General features: G+C 37.0%; 2 protein-coding genes and 1 long non-coding RNA gene across 4 annotated transcripts; 1 reads left to right on the top strand and 2 right to left on the bottom strand.

Annotated features, from left to right (window-relative positions):
• Positions 1-1162: 1162 nt before the first annotated feature.
• LOC143920005 (uncharacterized) lies at positions 1163-5312 on the bottom strand. 2 transcript variants are annotated; one of them, XR_013261295.1, is made up of 4 exons: positions 5033-5267; positions 4726-4953; positions 3913-4597; positions 1163-3827 (listed from the first exon to the last, which is right to left on the bottom strand). XR_013261295.1 is itself a non-coding variant. In XM_077442667.1 (3 exons), the coding sequence occupies exon 3, from the start codon at positions 4238-4240 to the stop codon at positions 1784-1786; it is 2457 nt and encodes an 818-aa protein (XP_077298793.1). In that variant the 5' UTR covers positions 4241-4597; positions 4726-4953; positions 5033-5312; the 3' UTR covers positions 1167-1783. The 2 variants fall into 2 exon arrangements, 1 of the variants encoding a protein (XP_077298793.1); XM_077442667.1 differs by having other exon boundaries at positions 1167-4597; positions 5033-5312.
• Positions 5313-8583: 3271 nt separating this feature from the next.
• On the top strand, positions 8584-17036 carry dx (deltex E3 ubiquitin ligase). Its single transcript, XM_077442668.1, has 10 exons — positions 8584-8830; positions 8898-9136; positions 11989-12345; positions 12433-12669; positions 13955-14172; positions 14249-14363; positions 14436-14671; positions 14751-14899; positions 16248-16356; positions 16452-17036. The coding sequence occupies exons 2-10, from the start codon at positions 8932-8934 to the stop codon at positions 16689-16691; spliced, it is 1866 nt and encodes a 621-aa protein (XP_077298794.1). The 5' UTR covers positions 8584-8830; positions 8898-8931; the 3' UTR covers positions 16692-17036.
• Positions 10254-16342, bottom strand: LOC143920013 (uncharacterized). The gene is made up of 3 exons (XR_013261300.1): positions 15689-16342; positions 15352-15606; positions 10254-10595 (listed from the first exon to the last, which is right to left on the bottom strand). It is a non-coding gene; the product is annotated as an uncharacterized LOC143920013 (long non-coding RNA).
• Positions 17037-23248: the final 6212 nt, after the last annotated feature.

Here is a 23248-nt window from a genome sequence, read left to right as displayed (position 1 = left end):
CGGTTTTTTTCCCTAGGAAAATTTGGGAAAATTGAAAAAAAAATGTATATCATTCAGATTTTCAAATCGACACATTTTTTTAGATACTCGCATTAAGTCAATCTCAATGCCATTGACAAATGCAACACTTGAAAGAATCCAAACGTTTTCATGTAGTGGCAGTTCTGTAAATTTCACCTTTGTGTTTGAGTCGGATGCTTTACGTAAATAACCTATTAATTACACTGAGCAACAAAGTCACGTTTTTGAGTTACCAGAGCAGATTATAACCAATCTTTACTAAGTTTGACCCACTGAATTCGAATATGATAATGATTTTTGTTGAGCGTTTAAAAAATGCGCACATTTTACAGATTTTTGGCTTTTGCGGTCTTTAATTCAAAATCTAGTATAGCTGTGCTCAAAGTGGAATTGGAATCAATAGTCAGATGTTTTTTCTATTGATTGTGATTTTTTATTGTTTTAAAATACTTCTAATTAATTTTCTAGCGAATTTTAAAAGTCAAAAATATATATTTTTTTACGGATTTTTTCTCTGTGCTATTTTGCATTTGTTTTGTCAGTTTTTTATTTTACCACTTTCATAAGGATTTGTTTTCTATCTTAATATATTTTATTTTTATCTAAACGTACTAATTCGAGCGGTAACTGCTAAGAAAGACTTTCGTTCAGTTTCCGGGAGCGTACACTAGAAGCCTTGGAGCAAGCGAGATGGCAAGTCTGCCATTTACGCGCGTAAGAAGTTTGCAGCTGTATATAGATTTTGTGAAACGAAATATAACATTCCAAATGCTACAAAAATGACGAATCATATATCTGCGTGCGCTTAATATCATGAAAATAGAGAAATTATCACGTAGTTGAGACATCACTTTAAAGGGTATTTGATATTATTGACTTATGTACATAGATGCAATAGATCAACCCACTACTTCTGAATCTTCGTGCCTTGCACGTTTACCTAGCATTAGACATAGGCAAATAGAATCATATTTTGCTAATATAATATTACTTGTCCTGAATGTCATCAATATTAATTAAACTTAACTTGAGTTATATTTACTAAATTATAATTGTACGATATATGCAGCTTCAAATAAATTCTAAAATATATACTTAAATCTAAATTACAGGGATAAATTTTAAAAACATAAACTTTTATGCACAGTAAATACAATTATTTATTATGTTTTCAACACACTATAAATAAACATATTCTTGAACACATATGTAGATCGTCTATAACGCGATAGTTTTAATAACGCTTTGTCCATTTTACATACAAATGATTGGTATAAGTTTGTCATCGGACTGATACCGAAATATTCAATACCCTCTAATTCATTCTTTCAATACAAACATTTTCGTTGAACATCTGAATTATTGTTTTATTTTAAATCGATTATTCGGTACATAAGTATGAAATGAAAACACGTATGTATGAAATGAAAACACAAATATGTATGTCCAAATGAAAATTTTCAAACAGTAATGTTTCTTAGATAAAGTATGTACTACTAATTGCCATCTTTTCTTGAATATAAGTGTATCTTCATTTCATGAAGTTTTATTTCATAAATATTTTCATAAAAAAAAAACATATCTTAGCAGCCAACACCTATTTATTCAAAACCTAGTGTGACGGGTGACCGATCTAGAGCGACCGGTTAGCCTATTACTGGTCCACATATGACTAGTAATCACTGAACCGTGTGAATATCCATATGTGCACTAAGACCTTGTTACTTCCATGTTTTTGAACAAATGTCACATTTGTGTGGCTTTACCCTGTATGAATAACCATATGTGCACTGAGTTCATATTTTCTAAGGAATGATTTTAAACAAATGTCACATTTGTGTGGTTTTACCTCAGAATGAATACTCAAATGTCTACTAAGAACATATTTCGAAGTAAATGATTTTGAACAAATGTCACATTTGTGTGGCTTTACCCCAGTGTGAATACCCATGTGTGTACTGAGATTTTGTTTCTTGGTAAACGTTTTTGAACAAATGTCACATTTGTGTGGCTTTACCCCAGTATGAATACCCACATGTCTACTAAGATGATATTTCATAGTAAATGATTTTGAACAAATATTACATTTGTGTGGCTTTACCCCATTGTGAATACACATATGTCTACTAAGAGTTTGTATCGTAGCAAATGATTTTGAACAAATGTCACATTTGTGTGGCTTTACCCCAGTGTGAATACTCATGTGTATACTGAGATTTCGTTTCGTAATAAATGTTTTTGAACAAATATCACATTTGAGTGGCTTTACCCCGGTATGAATAATCATATGTGTACTGAGATTTTGTTTCCTAGTAAACGTTTTTGAACAAATGTCACATTTGTGTGGCTTTACCCCAATATGAATACCCACATGTGTACTATGATCATATTTCATAGTAAATGATTTTGAACAAATATTACATTTGTGTGGCTTTACCCCATTGTGAATACCCATATGTCTACTAAGAATTTGTTTCGTAGCAAATGTTTTTGAACAAATGTTACATTTGTATGACTTTACCTCAGTATGAATACTCATATGTGTACTGAGATGTTGTTTCATAGTAAACGTTTTTGAACAAATGTCACATTTGTGTGGTTTTAGCCCCGTATGAATACCCATGTGTGTACTAAGATCATATTTCATAATAAATGTTTTTGAACAAATGTTACATTTGTGTGGCTTTACCCCAGTATGAATACCTACATGTCTACTAAGAATTTTTTTCGTAGTAAATGTTTTTGAACAAATGTCACATTTGTGTGGCTTTACCCGATTGTGAATACCCATATGTCTACTAAGAATTTGTTTCGTAGCAAATGATTTTGAACAAATGTCACATTTGTGTGGCTTTACCCCAGTGTGAATACTCATGTGTATACTGAGATTTCGTTTCGTAGTAAATGTTTTTGAACAAATATCACATTTGAGTGGCTTTACACCGGTATGAATACTCATATGTGTACTGAGATTTTGTTTCACAGTAAACGTTTTTGAACAAATGTCACATTTGTGTGGTTTTAGCCCCGTATGAATACCCATGTGTGTACTGAGACTTTGTTTCCTAGTAAATGTTTTTGAACAAATGTCACATTTGTGTGGCTTTACCCCAGTGTGAATACTCATGTGTATACTGAGATTTCGTTTCGTAGTAAATGTTTTTGAACAAATATCACATTTGAGTAGCTTTACCCCGGTATGAATACTCATATGTGTACTGAGATTTTGTTTCATAGTAAACGTTTTTGAACAAATGTCACATTTGTGTGGCTTTACCCCAGTATGAATACCTACATGTGTACTAAGATGATATTTCATAGTAAATGATTTTGAACAAATATTACATTTGTGTGGCTTTACCCCATTGTGAATACCCATATGTCTACTAAGAATTTGTTTCGTAGCAAATGTTTTTGAACAAATGTTACATTTGTATGACTTTACCTCAGTATGAATACTCATATGTGTACTGAGAGTTTGTTTCATAGTAAACGTTTTTGAACAAATGTCACATTTGTGTGGTTTTAGCCCCGTATGAATACCCATGTGTGTACTGAGACTTTGCTTCGTAGTAAATGTTTTTGAACAAATGTTACATTTGTGTGGCTTTACCCCAGTATGAATACCCACATGTCTACTAAGATTTTTTTTCGTAGTAAATGTTTTTGAACAAATGTCACATTTGTGTGGCTTTACCTCAGTGTGAATACCCATGTGTGTACTGAGATTTTGTTTTTTGGTAAACGTTTTTGAACAAATGTCACATTTGTGTGGTTTTAGCCCCGTATGAATATTCATATGTGCACTGAGATTTTGCTTCATAGTAAATGTTTTTGAACAAATGTCACATTTGTGTGGTTTTAGCCCCGTATGAATATCCATATGTGCACTGAGATTTTGCTTCGTAGTAAATTTTTTTGAACAAATGTTACATTTGTGTGGCTTTACCCCAGTATGAATACCCACATGTCTACTAAGAATTTTTTTCGTAGTAAATGTTTTTGAACAAATGTCACATTTGTGTGGCTTTACCCCAGTGTGAATACCCATGTGTGTACTGAGATTTTGTTTCTTGGTAAACGTTTTTGAACAAATGTCACATTTGTGTGGCTTTGCCCCAGTATGAATACCCACATGTCTACTAAGATGATATTTCATAGTAAATGATTTTGAACAAATATTACATTTGTGTGGTTTTAGCCCCGTATGAATATCCATATGTGCACTGAGATTTTGCTTCGTAGCAAATGTTTTTGAACAAATGTTACATTTGTGTGGCTTTACCCCAGTATGAATACCTATTTGTATACTAAGATCATATTTCCTAGTAAATGATTTTGAACAAATGTCACAATCATGCAGCTTTCTTCGAGTATCCGAGTCATTCTGTGTCAAAAGATTGTTTTTATGAGTTAACAATTTGTCTTGGAAATCTATTTTATGGTCCAATTCAGAATTTGTAGAGCACGTCTTATCTAAAGCTTTTCGAAATGGTAATTCTTCCTCCAGAATTTGTCTATTGGTGTCTATTATTGCTGCCACATTATCTCTCGAAGTAATTTTTCTTCCTGGGGTCTAAAAAATAAACCGAACGTTATTCAACTAAACATGTGTATTGTGTGTTTACATGTGCATTTATATTTTCGATTAATTGAGTGTTTCGTTTGGAATCGATCTAAAGCACTAGAAACCTATTTGCTAACCTCATCATCTTCTGGTGAAATGTTGGGTGGTCTATCAGCATCCAACTCATCTTCCCATATTAAATCTTCTAGTAAAACTTCCTCTGGCTTGACTCTCAAATACTTGTCTAATTCCACCCTCGACGTTGAGTCATTCTGAAAACAAGCGTTTCGAAAGCTTTCGAACAATTCCAGATTGTTGACACAAGAAAGGCATATCAAATCTGGCAGATGGTCTCCTTTCCTAACCTGCAAATGTAAAACGTATTGGCGATTACGAGGAGTAGCGAATTATCAATAGCAATGGTTCAAGTGCAAAGTGACTGACCCGCAGCTAACAGCAGGTCCAAATGCGCTGCACCAAACGCGGTGGATGAGGGTCGTCATGGATGGAGACGAAGGACCCTGCTGGGGCAGAGCAGAGACAAAGTCTGCACTCCATCGCTACTTGGGCAGGAGAAGCGCAAACTCCTGGAGAGTGGACAATGGATTCCTAGGTGTAGACGCTTAGACGTTTGGAGTTCACGGTCTTGACAGACTGATATGAAAGTATCGCCGGTGACGGACTCGAGTGGGGTTTCTACATCTTTGGTGTCAAAATCAGGGCTGCCATCCATTATTTCTCCTTAAAAATCCTGGCATTTGTACGCTGGCAAGAAAAGTTATTACTACTTCGTGATTACTGATTCGTTTATAGTTGACTTGTAGACATGAATGATAATGTTGAAGTTTTCTATGAGAAACCCAGAATTTTTCTCTTCAATGCAATTAAACCTTTTTTCCAATTTACATGCACCTATCTGTCCTCCTCGGAACATTCGGCGCATTTCTTCTTTCCTTTCTTATTCCCTTAGCTTGTGGGTGAAATGCCCATTGGCAATTCACTCTCTGTTACGGTAAACGGATGGTACGTGACGATTGGGCGACCAGGACGATCGGTCGACCGGTGTTACTCGCCACTGCGTCAACTTTATTATCAAATGCAAAGTTTCATAATGACGATTTGCGAACCATTATTCAGAAGCTCTGCAAACGTAAAAGTTTGGATTGCTAAAAAAAACTATTTGAAAAAAAAAATTGCTGCCCGGCTTAGAAACCCTGCTTAAAAATAAATGTTTGCGGTCCTGACTCGATGTCAGGTGCTGCAATGATTTAATCCAACATTATTATTAGTATCGAGTCAAATTGACTCGATATCCGATTTATGTAAATATGGAGCGTTTTATTAAACATTATTACTTTGTTTATGTTTTATATTATGTTTTCGGACTTTTTGTGGCTGGACCCTTTAAAAGGGTGGATGTTTTTCAGTTGGACGTTTTATTATCTGGGCTTTTTACTGTCTGGATCACTTAGCAGGTGGGCATTCTATCGGGTGGTTCTTCTTTCGTGGTGCCCTTGTCGTTGGATCTTATAGCTTTGGACCTTATGTCGTGGAACCATGCCACTGATTATGATTACATAAGCCTTATATGTAGATATAATCTTTCCTGTACTGGTGGAAATTTACGATTACCTTGTAAAATAATGGCATTTTTGGTAGCTTAAATGACTTATTATAAAGAAAATTGCCACAATTATAAAGAAAATTGCCACAATTATAAAGAAAATTGCCACAATTATAAAGAAAATTGTTAGAAATAAATATTTTTTTTTTTAAATGTTCTCTTTTTTTGACCATCATAGTTGACAACCTTACAAGAACAGAATCAGGGTCATCACATATTACTACAAAAATAAAAGTCCTTCTTTCATAGTATACGTGTTTTATTTTGTTATTCTTAAATAATGAATAAACCGATAGTGGGATTTTTTCCTCTTAGAAAGGTCAAAAATTTTGTCGTCTGGATTCTGTCCACACCCCTGAACGTATTAAGCTGAAAATTTATTTGAACATAAATAAAGGATCCTCAAACTAACACAATCAGTGTTTTCATATGTAGGAATCTCGTCATAGTCATCGTCATCGAAACATTCGAGAATATTCCGCAACAACAAACCACATTCCTTGCGGAACTCACATTCATCAAAGCAGTTACTGCGACGCAGAATAAATTCCCGAAAACCAGACGTCGCACACCTGCAACCATTATATTAAATTCAAGCGGAACGCCCCTACCAGTCGAGTGGAACCAAAACGGTCGAAACACGCCGCCACCATTAAACTACATCGAGCGGAACGGCGCCAATCATTCCAGAAAATTCTACGCCTCGACAAAAGTGCATTCCTCGTTTACGCATCAACAACCACATGCGCTTACGCATCAACAACCACTTCCATCAATCATTCCAGAAAATTCTACGCCTCGACAAAAGCAAATTCCTCTCTTACGCATCAACAAACCACCACCATCGATCAGGTGATTCCAGAAACACTATAAAAGGAGGTACAACCCAAACAACGCCAGTCGACCCACAGCAGCAAGCGTCGACACACAGCACCAGACCAGTCAACATACAGCTCCTGACCAGCCACCACTACACTACGCGGACTTGTAAGATTAACCAGCCGGACGAGCCAGCAACACACTGCCGTATCCAGAGACCTTCCGAACATAGCCGAACAACGAGCCAGCAACACACTGCCGCATCCAGAGACCTTCTGAACATAGCTGAATGCCAAGCCAGCGACACTCTACCATATCCAGAGACCGCTGAACGACATACTTTTGCCCACAAATACCATACCTTTGTACAACCATAGGCAAACAATAAAACTTTATAAAACTAGCACAACAGTGTTTCGATAGGCCGGGATACGGTCAACACACATGTACCCCGCCTACATTGGTGACCCCGACGTGATCTACGCAACCTTCTGATCATCCAACAGCGCGGTCAACACATGTACCCCGCCTACACATAGACCGAGATACTTTGTACATTTACCGCGGTGAATTAAGATTAAACTGTGATTTGACATTCGAACTGTCAAAGTGAAATGAACGCAAAAGCGATTGCCAACCGGATGGCTAGAGAGCGTCAGATGAGCTGACTCTGATGAGTCATGAGTGATGAGATGCCAAGAAGTATTTGCGAATATTTATTTTGTGTGACCAGTTATCATACGACCAATTTTTCATTTTTGGGTGTGACCAGTTTTCTCGTGACCAATTTTAGGGTGTGACCAGTTTTCTCGTGACCAGTTTTAGGGTGTGACCAATTTTCTCGTGACCAGTTTTAATGTGACGGGTGATCACGTGTGACCGATCTAGAGTGACCGGTTGTCCTGTGACTGGTTCACATATGACTAGTAGTCAGTAGCGGCTCGTGGGAATTCATAGTGGGAGGGCTGCAGAGATTAATCAGGCTGTAGTAGCTCGTTAGCCAAACCGGTGATCGAATGAAAACAAAAATAGCATGCATATGTACTATGGGGGATGAACGAATGAGACGACTGGCATGTTAATGCACGTGTTTTATTTATGACAGCTGAAGGCAGAGTGAGGTAGCTAGCTCCGAACACAATCGAGTTGGTCCCCACTCGCAGAAAGGTGACCAAACTCGACCATGTCGTATAACAAGCCGCCACAGTACTATACTGGGAGGTCCGCAGCCCCACAGCCCTTGTGGACGACAAAAATAGCATGCATTTGTACTGTACTGGGGAGACTGCAGCCCCGCAGCCCATGTGGACGAGCCGCCACTGCAGTAGTAGTCCGTTTACCGTTCCGGTTTTACTTGCATGAAATCTGACAACCCTACTTTAGGGCCTCGTGTTGATACTATTTGCTTTTTTAAAGTTTTACCTGGGATTTAAACTAGAATATGACGATAAATGGCATGGTTCCAATGACGAACGTCAACAAAATATGAATGAATTAAGAAGCCGGTGAAATGTTGTTGTTAATTTGTAGCCTGGCAACAATGTAGAGTGGTACTTGTAGAGTGGCAGCAGTGCACGTGTGAGGCTGCGCTGCGCTGGTGGACCGCTGCGGCCCGCTCCCGCCCCCACCCCGCGCGTTGCCATGGCGATGCGGATGTGGATGTTGTTTCCCGTGTCCCGGAGCCTCTTCCCGAGAGCCTGCGCCCCCCGCTGACACCCCTGCACACCCCGACCCCGACCCCGACCCCACACACTCGTACACTCTACACACTCTAGACTCGACTGACATTTACCCAATTGGTAAACACATCATACATATACATAGTTGTTTATTTGTACAACCGCTTGATAATATATCGCATTTCAGACATTGATGTCAGACATTGTCACGGCCGAAGGAGATGTCTGCCCTTCACTGTGTAGTCGTCTGGGAATGGTTCGACGACGGCAACTCGAAATGGTTACCCTACGGGCCAGCAGTAGCCCAACACCTAGAGCGGGCCTATGCCAAACAGTTGACCAGAGTACTCCTGAGTGATGCCGATCCGTCCTTACACGATTGTTATGTCAACCTTAGAACGCAAACGCAGTGCATTGATAAACACGGTAATTTTGAATCGACACCTATCTTAGTTACTGACAGATATTGTTGCGTAGGGGTGATAAAATAGTAGTGGATAAATGAACATTTAAATCTAATATATAATTTAGAAACAGACTTTGTATTGTTGGTTCGTAAATCCACGACGTCAGCGAACAAATTAATATACAAATAAAACTATTCAAATACATTTAATAAAATGTTTACTATTAGATTGGCCATGTTTAACCTTTTGAGTAGTGAGTTAATTTGAACACCAGAAACGTCTCAGGAGTGAGTTTTTTTTTCGGAATCAACTGACTTGAAAAATCCGAGCGAACACTCTTATTTTGTGGGAAGTTTTAAAGTTGACATATTTCGCTCGATTATATGATTGATTTATTGCCCGGCGGGGTTTTGCCTTGCATCTCGAACCAAATTCTCTCGAAAATAAATCTATAATTTTACGCTAAATTATTTTTATGAGGGTCAAATGAAATAAATTTAGACAGAGGTTTCAATGTTATTCGTTCGGAACATATTTTATAGTTTCTACATGTGGAAAATATTACTTTAGAAAAAAAATCGTCATCATGTTCAGTCATAAAAATTTAACTGGCTTTCACGCCTCGTTAAATTTGGTTTCTTTATTCGAATACAAAAATATACATACACAAGGGTGAAAGAGAAATCTCAGCAACACTTGAAAAAAAACGAGATGCAAATATGTCGAACAATGAGAGAGGTAGAGTATTTTGAGTGATTGAACGTGTCAAACCGTACGAGTACGGTCGTACTCTGGCAGGGCCATTTTACTTTGCACATACCCGTACGGCCGTACTCCTCAAAGGGTTAAGCGGTTTATATTTCAAATACCGAGCGAAGCCGGGTAAAAACACTATTAAGTAATAAATAGAAAGATAATTTAATAAAATAATAAGCCGAGCAAATGTCGTAAATATGTTCGCGACACGCTCTCTGAAATATCGACGACATCCTCCCAAGGCAATCCGATGGGTACTGCGGGAATTATGGAGGGGCGTGTGACTCGCCAAAGATTGGAACACGCTGTATTTGCTAGCTCCATCAAATACCGTTGTAAAAATGTGTAATTTTGGTTGTTAATAATGACTCCTTTCTGTTGCTTTACTTTCCTTTATTGAAGAAGAGAAGAGGGACTGCCGGCTGGTGTGTGGTGATTGGCACATCACCTATCGAATGTTAAATTGATACTACTATTAATGAATTCCAGTGCACCGTCGGTAGCCCTCTATTTATACATTTATAATAAATATCTGGTGGGGAGCGACCATAACAATATGAAGATTGTCCAACCGTGGTGGATACCTCTAGTGTTCACGCTGCCAGTGAAAGGCCAAAGTCGCTTCACAGCGTTTGTTGAATGATTTAGGTTCCAGAATACCCCCTGTACCAAGTGTACCTTCTTTTAACGCCGATCCGCGTTTTGCCAACTAGTCCATGGGCCTGAAAAACGCCGATAGGTGTTGTATTGTAAGCATGTAAAGAGTAAACAAGAATACTACCCGCTAAGCGTTTCCAGGTAGCATTGAAAAAAAATGCATTGAACATGGGTCGCGTAATCTGTATCAATGTTTATAAAGACTGGTTTACACCGGAATTTCTGAATTTATAACCATAGTGGAATTTCTCGATGAAAATCCCTAGCTGCCGAGTATGTATTTTAGATTGTGGCTTGGCATTTAGATTATGAGCACTACATTTTAACAACAATGAAGAAGATGGAACTAGTTTTGGAAAAATACATTCATTAATAGGCTCATTTTGTTTATTTTGTATTGTTACAAGATATATTAGAGAGTGTAAACACACCTTTACAAAAATCAAAATCCTTGGCGATAGTTATCTAGGGTTTGTTTGGATTAGCCTCAATTTTTATACTGGCTTTCTAAATAATTCTAGTTGGAAATGTTGGCCGGGCGGGCTTTCAACAGAAATGACGTCAGCACTCAAATAGTTAAAAGGCAAGTTGCTCACTACAGCTTCCACGATCCATTGATTAGGCACGTACAGTTTAACAGTCTCACGAAAGTTTCTGAGTGCCGTTCGGTCTAATTCGAGGATCTCCATTGTCCATCCTCGAATACACTTAGCCGGCAGATCCTCTTCTCCCGTTTTCCCACGTCGCAATATTATAGTACTACCAGTTGTCTGGGTGCACATAATTGTGCACTCGGTAAAATATCGCAATTCGGATCAACGGAAATAATAATTTATTAATAGGCCGAGTGAATACTTAGTAAACACTCTCACCAAGCTCCGTGTCTTTCTACGATATACGATTCCAAGGAGAGAAAGAGACGGAGCATGTTTATTTTTTATTTATTTTTTTACATATATACCAGGAAGGCTTTACAGGTAAATCCTAATGCGCCTTCCTGGCCAATTACAAACAATGCAGTATTTTATTACACAAGTCACTGGATTTCGAGACACTGAAGACTCGCAAATTAACGAGACGTCTATGAATTGTACATACATTTTATTGTACATTAATCAATCTCAAATAGTGATGACATAGTAGGTAGGAAGGATATTTAGCCAATTTTACCGGGAACCGTTTCAACAATGAAATTAGAGAAACTCTGATAGGAAACGATCGACCTGGAGTCACAAATATCCAAGTCTGACCAGCAGCACTACAGATACACTCTGAAAATTCTTTTCATTTGAGGTCAGCTCATGTGATCGAACCTGGCGCCTCTCGGTATTAGGCAGAAGCTTAACGACCGAGCTATGCTGCTGGCTATGATGTTAACGCATTCAAACTTACCGCACGCATTAAACAATAAATTGTTATATACGATTCCTTTTCATAAATCATGTACAATTTTTTCAGAGGGTACATCTATAGAATGTGGCGTGCGACGTATGTGTTATTCGGTGAATAGTCCCGGAGGACGGGGAGCTCGATGGGAGTGGGCTCGCAATTGTAAATCACCTCAAGACGCCCGTTGGGATACGCTATCAATGGACGTACAATGTCGAATCGAGGAATCTTGGGGTGTTGGGGAGCGTGCCGTGGATCTAAGCCGGGATCCGATGCTCGCTTGTCCGTGGCTGGTGGACTTTGGAACTCTCACTGCGGCGGGTCCTGGTGGCGCTCTTAAGAACGTTAGGCGAATTCAGCAGGCTCCATATCCACTCACTAAAGTGCCTGCAAATTGTTCTCCAGCTGAACACCAGTCCGTGCAAGGTATGATGGAATTGATTTAAAAAGTTTTTCTTATATGTGCTTGAATATTCAGTATAATTATTGTAAATGTAATTGTTTTGGTTTAAGGTCGTCGAATGATGTCTATTCCACACCAACACACGGGATCGAGCACTAAATCGACCAAGTCAATTATATCGATGACCTCTGTGAAGTCGACACCGAGTCAAAATAGTTCAATTGCCAATAGAGCTCCTGCAAAGTTGCCCGTTAAAGAAATGAAAAATCAAAATGGAAATCATCCACAGAGAGATAAAGGGAAACCTAATCTTGCTCGTCAAATTCTTCATAATTTAAATATATTTAGTGAGTTTTTTTTATTTATTTGGGTTGTTTTATAAATGAGTAATAAAGCGAGGCGGTCACAATAGCAATCAATAACACTGAGCAACAAAAAAAAAAATACCAGAGCGGACACTAGCCAATCTTTACTAAGTTTGACCCACTGAATTCGAATATGATATTGATTTTAGTTGGTGGGCGATCGTTTACGAGATATGAGCGTTTAAAAAAATCCGCGATTTTTACAGTTTTTTGGCTTTTGCGGTCTTTAACTCAAAATTTAGGATTGTTACGCTCAAAGTGAGTATTGAAATCTATAGTCAGATATTTTTCCTATTAATTTTTATATTTCATTGCTTTAAAATACTTCTAATTAATTGTCTAGCGAATTTTAAAAGTCAAAAATATATTTTTTTTTACGGATTTTTTTTCCGTGTTATTTTTCATTTATTTGGCAAATTTTTTATTTCACCACGTTTATAAGGATTGGTTTTCTATCTCAATATTTTTTTTTTATCTAAACGTACTAACTAAAGTGGTAATTGCAATTTAAATGCTTTCGTTGTATATATGGTTGTAAAATCTTTGATTCGAGCCAGTAGTTGATTGTGCATATAATAAGGGTGCGATTTACCTGTACATTGAAAAAAATACTTTGTATCTTAAAAAAAATGTTTGTGCATTAAACAATCTCGTATGGTGCATTGAATAAAATATTTTGGCATTATAGAGTGACCATTAAAAAATATTTAACGATATTTCGAAAAAATAGAATTTAGCATTAGAATAGATACAAAAAGTGGCAACGTTGCAGTCTTCCGCTATTGACAACTGTCAACAGTCAAGTGTTTACTTTTGTTTACGTATTACGTATGAATATGAATGACGATGTCAGGTCGTAGAGTCGAAGCCAAGGTCGTAGGTGTCGAAGGTCACAAGCCGAATAGTAAAAAAGAAGGAATCCAGTAGAGAGAAGCGTTGGTCGTAGTCGGTTTGTATTTTGGTATTCGCAATGTTGCCGATACAGTTCATCTGTCATTATAATACACATTTCATCCGCTTTTTAAGTAGCAAATATTTTTTTCAATGATCAAAGCAAAGTTTCTACTGCAATCTGTATCCGTCACACGAATTTTTTATAATGTACAAAATTTTTTTTTTAAATTGCTTTTTTAAATTATTTTATAAAATGGACGTTTAAATTGTTTCCATATAATAAAGTCAATGTATGGAAGTAAATAGCAATATAAATAAGTTAATAAGTATCTATATGTATTTAACTAATTTGTGTATGTGTCGATTTTTACAGGCAATAAAACACCAAACGTAACTACACCTCTGAGTCCAAATAGTGGAATTCAAAACGGCCTCACACCAAATACATCTAGTAATAATAATAGTAGCAATAATAATAAAAAGGATAGTGTACTCGACATCGACTCTTCCAGTACGCGGTCTGGAAGAAGATTGAGTGTCGACACTATATCAACCTATCTGAGTCACGAGAGCAAAGACAGCCTGAACCGGGTATTTAAAATTAAATTTTGAACTGAAATTACAGTAATTATATCGGATTTTAATTGCTAGTTTGTTAATGTTTCAGCAATCGGTGAGTGATCTGTTGGACTGTAGCATGGGAAGTGACGACGTATTCGAATCTGATCCACTCCCGGGTCAAATCAGTCGACCGAAAACTCCTTCGAACGGCAGCATCGTCGGTACGAGTCTCGATTCCGTTATCGATAGTAAAATAAAATTGCTTCGTAGAATATAGATTATTTTAATTATAGGCGTGGACGCTGCTTCGAGTGTGATCAGCGGCTTTGTCAGGGTCGTAGAAGCCGTTCAATGGGGGGCCGTGTGTCCTCCGTGTTTGGCTCCTCTAGCTCCGTCTCAACCGGGCTCATCGCCACATATGCACGCTTCTCATCCTCCTCGGGTAGTCGTCGCTCTGTCTCTCTGCTCTCACATGATGCATTTGGCGTGTTTGAATAAAATTCTTACACGGCAGCAACGGACTAATAAGGTATTGCGTTATTTTAAGTATGCGATGATTATTGGGTTGTATTGGATTGATTTTAATTTTTTTTTTTTCATTTGTACAGGGTGCGTTATATATTCAATGTCCTGTGTGTTCGAAAGTTTACGGAGAGATGAGAGGGAATCAACCTCCGGGCACGATGGTTTGGTGTCTTCAAGCGCATTCGCTACCTGGTCAAGGCAATTCCGTTCATACAATACAAATCACCTATAAGTATGTTTAAAGTTTAAAATTTTGCTTGTGTTAGATTTGTCAGTACATATGTAGTATATCTGTTTTTATGTTTTGTGTTTGTTTGTTTTTTATTTTATTAGTCGTTGCTTAGCTCTTTCCAGTCTTAAGATTTATATGCAAAGTTTGCAAGTGCTACCCAAAGAAGATGAAAATTACCATTACATATAACAATTACCGGTTCCCGGAAAGATGCACTAAATTGCACTGAGTTCATAGTTTTCAAAGGCGCTCAAAAAGAACGCACGCAATAGAATTCCACAAAAAAAATACCCCTTACAAATACTTCTTGACGCTTTTTTGTACAATTCTATTGCGTTAGTTCTCCTTGAGCATCTTTGAATGTTTGGATGTCTCGAGAGTGCAACTATCTCGAGTGCATTTTTCTGGTAACCGCACTTACCGTACGATTTATTTTTTCCAATATAGTTTACCTTGTTGGATTTTTTTCTATACAATATATTATTCTTTCTCGTTTGCTAAATGCTCATGGTCATTTCCATTATCTGAAATCTGGCGGATGATCCGCCTTCACTCCTCCCGGTCTTGCGCCAAGTTGAAAGGAGCTTTTAGAGACAATTTCGTCAGTTCTGTAATTTGATCCGACCATATAATGGGAGACCATCCTTTTGTTCGCCTTCTCTCTAGCAAGGCACCTTTTTCGCGAATTTGGCAATCGAGTTTTCGACCTTAAATACAGATTTTAATATTTACTTAAGTAACCAGATATGTTAATTAACACATAAAGTATTATTTTAAACAATAAAATACACAATATATCTCGTAGTTTTGGCTTAGTTGTCAAATAATCATCCTTCATACAATTGAGACGTATCGTCGCCATTGTTCAACAGACGTGACGTCACATAAACGAGGTTTCAGTATGGTTCCACAAAAAACTAATTTTGACTGGTATATATAAATTTTAAGCAAATTGAATAGATGGCATTTAACTCTCAGTAATATATTCAACCAATTTTGAACCTCAAAACAGTTGAAATAGGCGCATATAAGGCTCAAAATCCCGTGCAAAGTTCAGAAATTCTATGGAAGACAGCCGTGCTACAGACTTGTCGCCCAAAGATCTCGCCAGCAATGTATTTGGCCGGGACTTGAACCCAAGACCTCTTTACTAGTGCACTAGGCTGTGGCAAATTCATCTAACATATTCCTTTTTTAGCGTCAATTTGTCGACTCCATAATGCATATGAAAAATTATAATTTTTTTAATTAATTATGTCTGGAAAGAGTTTTTGTAGACATTGCTTATTATTGTTTTAAGTTGTGCATATAGAGATTTCAGTGTGTGTGTATATTTTTGTGCATGTAGTGTTGTATCGGGCGTTCAGGGACCGGAACATCCATCACCAGGTAGACCTTATTACGCCGTCGGTTTTCCACGGCACTGTTACCTTCCGGACACTCAACAAGGCAGACGAGTAAATTATTTTATATTTAATTTTTGCGTTGGAAGTATTATAATTCAAAATTTTATTATAATGGTGTGTATTCAAATGTTTCGTTGTTATTTCAGGTGTTGAATTTACTTTCCATAGCCTGGGAAAGAAGACTGATTTTTACCATAGGAAGATCCGTCACGACGGGTCGCGAGGACGTCGTCACGTGGAATGGTGTCGAGCATCGAACCGAGCGTTCACAGTTTGTATCGCAGCAAGAGACGGCGCACTTTCTGGAACGAGTCGTCCGTCAGTTGAACATGAGAGGGGTCAGCGACGGACAAGACGAGCAGGGACTCTACCAAGAATTATCGTGAAATTATTACACGGCCATCTCATTTTGATTTTTCACAAATGTGAACTCTTGCCATGTTAATTATACGCGATGCAAAAAAGACTTATTTTTATACTGTTTTACTGCTTTTTATCAGTACAAAGTATTGATTGTATTTGAAATATGTGAATACTTTTTCTATATATGTATATGTATGTAATGTTGGATACAGTATTATTTATTCCACTGTTTGAAATGTTTCGAATGTGTCGAATATCGAATCGTTATGTGTGTAAATTTTCAATCTTGATCAGATTTTTCTGCCTTATATGATAATTCTATTTTATATGATTATATTGTATTATAAAATAAATACTCTTGGAGTACCAGTATATTTTTTAAACTTTGTTGTAGTATTTTTAAATTTTTAATTAAGAATATTAATGCATTTATTTTATTTTATAAAATATATCTAAATTTGTACTCATTTATAAGTAATTAAAAATTTTACATGATATTTTTATTCACACATTCATAGAAGAATCTCATTTTTAAAATATAAATTATAAAGAGGTAGCTATTTTTATACAAAAAAAAAAACAACAATATTGAAATGTGATGCAGAAATAAATTATATTTACAATAATTTTGTACGAATTTTAAATGCTTTATATACATTTTATTATATGAACTTTAATTCAAAGAGGCAATATTCTGTATACACATAGCTATTATTTATTATTGTCTTCCTTAGTAGTAATCTTACATTGTATCTTGTTATATATTTTATATTGATATTTATGTACAAATTTATGATAATTAATTCACATGGACTATTTTCGAGATCAATTTGATCAGATTATTTGTAGACTGAAATGGATTTATTAATATTATGCACGTTTAAACTGCATTATTAAGTAACAATATATGTATATGTTTATGAATATTATGACTCGAATCATGACGGTGATATAATTAGTGCCAATTCTGAAAACACTTTCAGCATATGAATATCCATATTATATGTAATGATATTAAAAATAGACGTATAAAGAATGTTAGAATATATTTATATACATATATATTTTTAAAGTTTAAAAGAATTGTATCAAACGTTTCCTTTTCTATTGTAAGTAGACATTTGTATGAATTTATATATATATATATATATTTTTTTTTTTAAGTATTCTTTCATATCATTTTTCATGTCACAAATAAATTTTTTAATATTACATCTGATTTTGCATAATGTCACAGGTGCTTCATTTCCTTTTCTGTCGATGATTAGATGCCATCTCATTAATGCGCGTTTTGTAATTCATTTTTACTTTTTATACTGCAGTGTCGGGGGGGAAAAAAAAATGGAAATGAGTTCTAAAAACTTCACCAACGGTTACGTTTGATGTTCAACCTTGTGCATTTCTGTAGTAACGTTTAATTATGTATTTACCCCGAGTGCTCTGGTAGGACAGAACTTCAGAATCTGTCGTACAATTACGATTCAATTCCTTATAGAGCGTTGACATGGCCATACCAAGAGCGTATCAATACCACTAAAATAATCAATTCGATCTCGGTTGAGTTGTTTATTGCGATCGATTGATGATTTTTAAATGAAATTGACTTACATAACGACGTATAGCTATGGATTTATATTCACCTTTTTATAGCATAGAAGAATATTGCATACTATGTAATTGAAGCTGAGATAACTGAGATGTAAAATGCTCTTGGGATTTAGTTACACAACAAATCAAGTATATGATTTGTTTGTGCACTTTTTATTGTTTTATTCGTACTTTTTCAATCAAAATATAACATAGAAAAGCAACTAGAAAGTTCCTATTTGTATATCTGGAAACTATCGCAGAACCAAGATTCAAGCGGTCACCGTGATTTTACAGAATGTTAAATTACAGAAAACGCAAATATCGGAAGGCAAAGATCGAAAATCGAAAGATCTTAAGTCGAAAGATCAAAAAAAATGGTGCATGGTAAACGGTACATACTCACTTAATTTGCGCGAGCAGGATACAACAGGAACAAGAGGAACATGCTTTTCCTCCCGTGTTAATGTGCGCGCGCAGAATACGGGAGGAAAAGCATGTTCCTCTTGTTCCTGTTGTATCCTGCTCGCGCAAATTAAGTGAGTATGTACCGTTTACCATGCACCATTTTTTTTGATCTTTCGACTTAAGATCTTTCGATTTTCGATCTTTGCCTTCCGATATTTGCGTTTTCTGTAATTTAACATTCTGTCAAGTCACGTAGACCCAGATTCAAGATATGAATAAATTCGATGCGGTGCAAACGATCGACAAGTGCCAGACAGACTGAACCCCAGATTAACGACACGTGTACCTTATGCGTGCGCACTGCTCGCACTTACACTAAGCGAAATCTACCCGAAGTCCCGACATACCTACCCTGTATACGTTCTGTGCTTCTGATACTTTGGTTCCGAATTTTGCCTTATTAAACTCGCCAGAAAGATCCAAATTAATTTTAATAATTGCATCTGTGCACATTGAAAGGTCACTCGTCATCTGATGTGCAATCTATCATTTGTGAAGTCGACAATTGCGTTTAAAGCAGCGATCCAGTTAATCTGTGGTTCAGTCTGTCTGGCGCTTGTCGATCGTTTGCACCAAACCCGTATAAATTAGCTAAGAAAGTATGAGAGAAGATTATATATTGTTCAAAATAACCGAGAAGATTATTATAGTTTGCATATTTTTCCTATCTTTTCACTATGACGTAAGATTAAACAACCTTTCTAAATCGGATTTTAGCTTGAATGACCTCCCTGAAGACTCTTCCTTATTGTAGTGTGTCTGTCTGTCTTCAAATCCTAACGCTGATGATTGAAGAGAATTTCGCAGTGTCAAGTTAGTTAATCATCTCGCTATACTTAACCCTTTGAATGCTGACCAGCGCCGATCGGCGTTTTGCCATGGCGTATACGACCGGCGTATTTCAGGCAAGTCCATGAGCCTGAAATACGCCGATAGGCGTTGTTTTATGAGTATGTAAAAAATAAACAAGAATACTACCCGCTAAGCCTTTCCAGGTAGCATTGAAAAAAAATGCATTGAACATGGGTCGTGTAATCCGTGTCTGTTTATAAAGCCTGGTTGTCACCGGAATTTCTGTATCTATAACCATAGCAGAATTTCTCGATGGAAATCCCTAACTGCTTAATATTTTAGATTGTGAGCATTACATTTTAACAATAATGAAGATGGAACTATTTTTGGAAAAATACATTCATTAATAGACTTCTTTTGTTTATTTTATATTGTTGCAAGATATATTAGAGAGTCTAAACACATCTTTACAAAACTCGAAATCTTCGGCGGTAGTTATCTAGGGTTTGTTTGGATTATCTACAATTTTTATACCCGCTTTCTATTGGATTTTTAAATAATTCTAGTTGGAAATGTTGGCGAAATTTTCAGCAGAAAAGACGTCAGCACTTAAAGGGTTAAACCATCAAGCACATGTGTATTCTAATTAAACCATTTATTTTTTTTAATATTGACCCAATGTTTTTAGAGGTTGAGAGAGTTTGAGGTGAGGGCCGTCACCGTGAGGAGATTGTGCGAGTTCTTGAACGAAGCGAGCTTTTCATGAGCCGAAATAAAGTGTCGTAAGGTTTGATTGAGATCAATCGAACCAAATATGCGATAGCTGTTGCTGTCGGTGCTTCCCTATATGGTCATACAATTACTGGCTGGCAAAGTCGAACTGCTGACCAGGTGGCGTCGACCACCATCTCCCCTGCAACTCCTCGCATCTCAGACCTGATGTCCTCATACAGAGGCGCCGTCCTAGAAATTCAGACGGGTGTAATTTGTAAATTGCATGTCATGACGAGCTGAACGAATCCTTACACGTGGTACCCAGGTATTTTTAGTCGATTTGCTCATTTGTTTCAGCTTGCAAAAGTTTGCCGACGCCTGAACTTTAACTTTTTTGGGACAAGGTGACGACGTTGTGCAATCGTTCACGTTGTACCCTCTTTTTTTATTTACAAAAGCGTGTTTCAAGCTCGCACTCCATTTTCATAAAGTTCAAAGAAACTATTGAAAATGCATCTCAATCTAGAAGTAATACTTCCATAAGTTATTCAGGCTTATATGCTGCATATCTTGATTCGATTTTTTTTGTATCTTTAAGATTGAGAACAAGAAATTTGCAATTATAAATAGTTAGTAGTTAACGTAAGTTCAACGATAAATAGTTGATGGCGAATTTTTGAAATATGTATTTATGTATTGTATATATACATATGCGATCATCCCGATGCGGTGCAAACGATCGACAAGCGCCAGACAGATTGAACCACAGATTGATGACACGTGTACCTTATGCGTGCGCACTGCTCGCACGTACACTAAGCGAAATCTACCCGAAGTCCCGATATACCTATCCTGTATACGTTCTGTGCTTCTGATACTTAAGTTCCGAATTTTGCCTTATTAAACTCGCCAGAAAGATCCAACTCAATTTTAATAATTACCATTTTAATAATTGCATCTGTGCACATCGAAAGGTTACTCGTCATCTGTTGTGTAATCTATCATTCGTGAAGTCGAGAATTGCGTTTAAAGCAGCCATCCAGTTAATCTGTGGTTCAGTCTGTCTGGCGCTTGTCGACCGTTTGCACCAAACCCGATCATCTATGTTAGCTCGAGTTACTACGAGAAAAAAGGCTCTAACTTCCTTTCCATTGAACTTTCTGAATAGGTCACATGAGGCAGAGGCTTGAAATGGTGGATTTATACTAATGGATGACCTGCATACATAGATATTCTACATCTATGGCTGCATAGTAATGGCCAGTTGTAATAGTGTTATGGGGGTATGGCGAGACAACTGTGTTGGTAATGCACACTTGTTATTTCGGCAGCCGAGAAGGCAGCGAATGCTTACTGGCGAAGCACAGGCCAACCGATGGTTTTATGGCCCGTACCTCGGGGTTGCCGCGGTATGATTCAATATAATCGTTCATCTGAAAAGGATAATTAATACATGGTAATGAGCAGGGGTGGCTCGTCTTCAAGGGCAACCAGGCCACTTCCACAAACACATTTCTCCTAACCAAAAAATAATAAAAATGTTGCATATTGTTGGTGACTGTTGAGAGTCAAGTGTTCCTATATACCGCTCCCCATGCAGTGAGTACAACTGGTTTATGATTCAGTTCGGGGCAGTCGTTTTTCTGCCGTAGTCCCGTGGTCGCCAGCTTCGGTTTACCTGCTACTCTGGCACTTGCGATTAGTACTGTGTGTATATAGTCAGTCGAGGCAGAGAAAAATGATCCGTATTTCTGTTTACAGAGGGTCGCTTTTAGTCGGCTGCGCAAAGGCCTTTTTGGGGGCAGAATACACCGATCCCGGTTGTCTATATTTTCTATATGATTCGAAAAATACTCAATGTTTTTCGATATTTCTACTATATTTTGCAAGGTAATATTGTCAATCACAATATGTCAATTCTTTCAATTTTATCATTAAATATTTTTTATTAATTGCATTTTTGCTTTTTTAGGACACCATGTATTTTCTTGCATACAATGTTACTAAAATGTATTAAGTTTGATTTTTTTGAAAAAGAGTGGTGGCTTTAGTTCCATCTTGCCCCACCGGTCCTAGTTTACCTGCCGAAATATTTCAATGAGTTGATTGACAAAAAAAAACTTTCTAGAAGATCCATCACACTTTTTATTCATATGAATCAAGGTATTTTCAACAACTGTCAATAATTTGATAGATAATGTTCTACATAAAACAATTCTTGAATATTATATTTAATACGTCTGAGTAGAGGTTGAGCTCGCAAATCATTTCTCCTTAGTCTCAACCCAAAAGTAATTTCGTACGTACATCCTCAAAGAGAAATAGTTAACACAGTGTAGTTCTAATCAGTGGCGTGCGGTGAAATTCTCTCTCTTTTTGTCGTACAGCCTTACTTAATGTGCACGAGCAATATATAAGAGGAACAGGCTGTTCCTCTTGTATCATGCCCGTGCACATTTAGTAAGGCTGTACGACAAAAAGAGAGTGAATTTCACCGCACGCCACTGGTTCTAATACTTGTATTATATGTATACTCGTAATACTATTGATAGCCAATAAATCAAGAACACAAAATGTGTTTCTTATTTTTTTAACTCTAAATTTAAGTGGTTAATAAGTATATTCATATACGCTGGCCAACAATTGTAACGTTCCTTTACACAATGTTACATCACGTACAACACAATACGAAATATTATTTTTCCTTATAGACCCAGACGAAGTTATTGAGTAATGTATACACGTTCATACATATAAGGAGCTGAAATGTTTGAACACCGAATCTACCTGTCTGCTTTCCCTAGAGAGATTTAGCACAGTCAAAACTTGGATTTATCACCACACCTCGAGCTCTTTCTCGAATGCAAGGTGGCCGAGTGGCTGCCAATCATCAAGTTTCCATTTCGGTTCTGTTTAGACGAGAACAAGTGGAACAGACGCACGTCGGCTTACGGTCCAGGACCTTCGACGGAGTAGATAGGTACCAATTGTTGATGTGACATGACGAATGGGCGAGAAA

The sequence above is a fragment of the Arctopsyche grandis genome, chromosome 12 (assembly GCF_051622035.1).
Source record: "Arctopsyche grandis isolate Sample6627 chromosome 12, ASM5162203v2, whole genome shotgun sequence".
NCBI lineage: Eukaryota > Metazoa > Arthropoda > Insecta > Trichoptera > Hydropsychidae > Arctopsyche > Arctopsyche grandis.
The sequence above is the reverse complement of the archived record's forward strand: the minus strand, read 5'-3'. Positions and strand labels throughout refer to the sequence as shown.

Coding starts and splice junctions, on each gene's coding strand:
- dx (XM_077442668.1), top strand. CDS start 8,932: ATGTCTGCCCTTCACTGTGTAGTCGTCTGGGAATGGTTCGACGACGGC. Junction 14,173..14,248: donor GCAAAGACAGCCTGAACCGG/GTATTTAAAATT, acceptor TTAATGTTTCAG/CAATCGGTGAGTGATCTGTT. Junction 14,900..16,247: donor ACAATACAAATCACCTATAA/GTATGTTTAAAG, acceptor TTGTGCATGTAG/TGTTGTATCGGGCGTTCAGG.
- LOC143920005 (XM_077442667.1), bottom strand. CDS start 4,240: ATGGATATTCATACGGGGCTAAAACCACACAAATGTAATATTTGTTCA.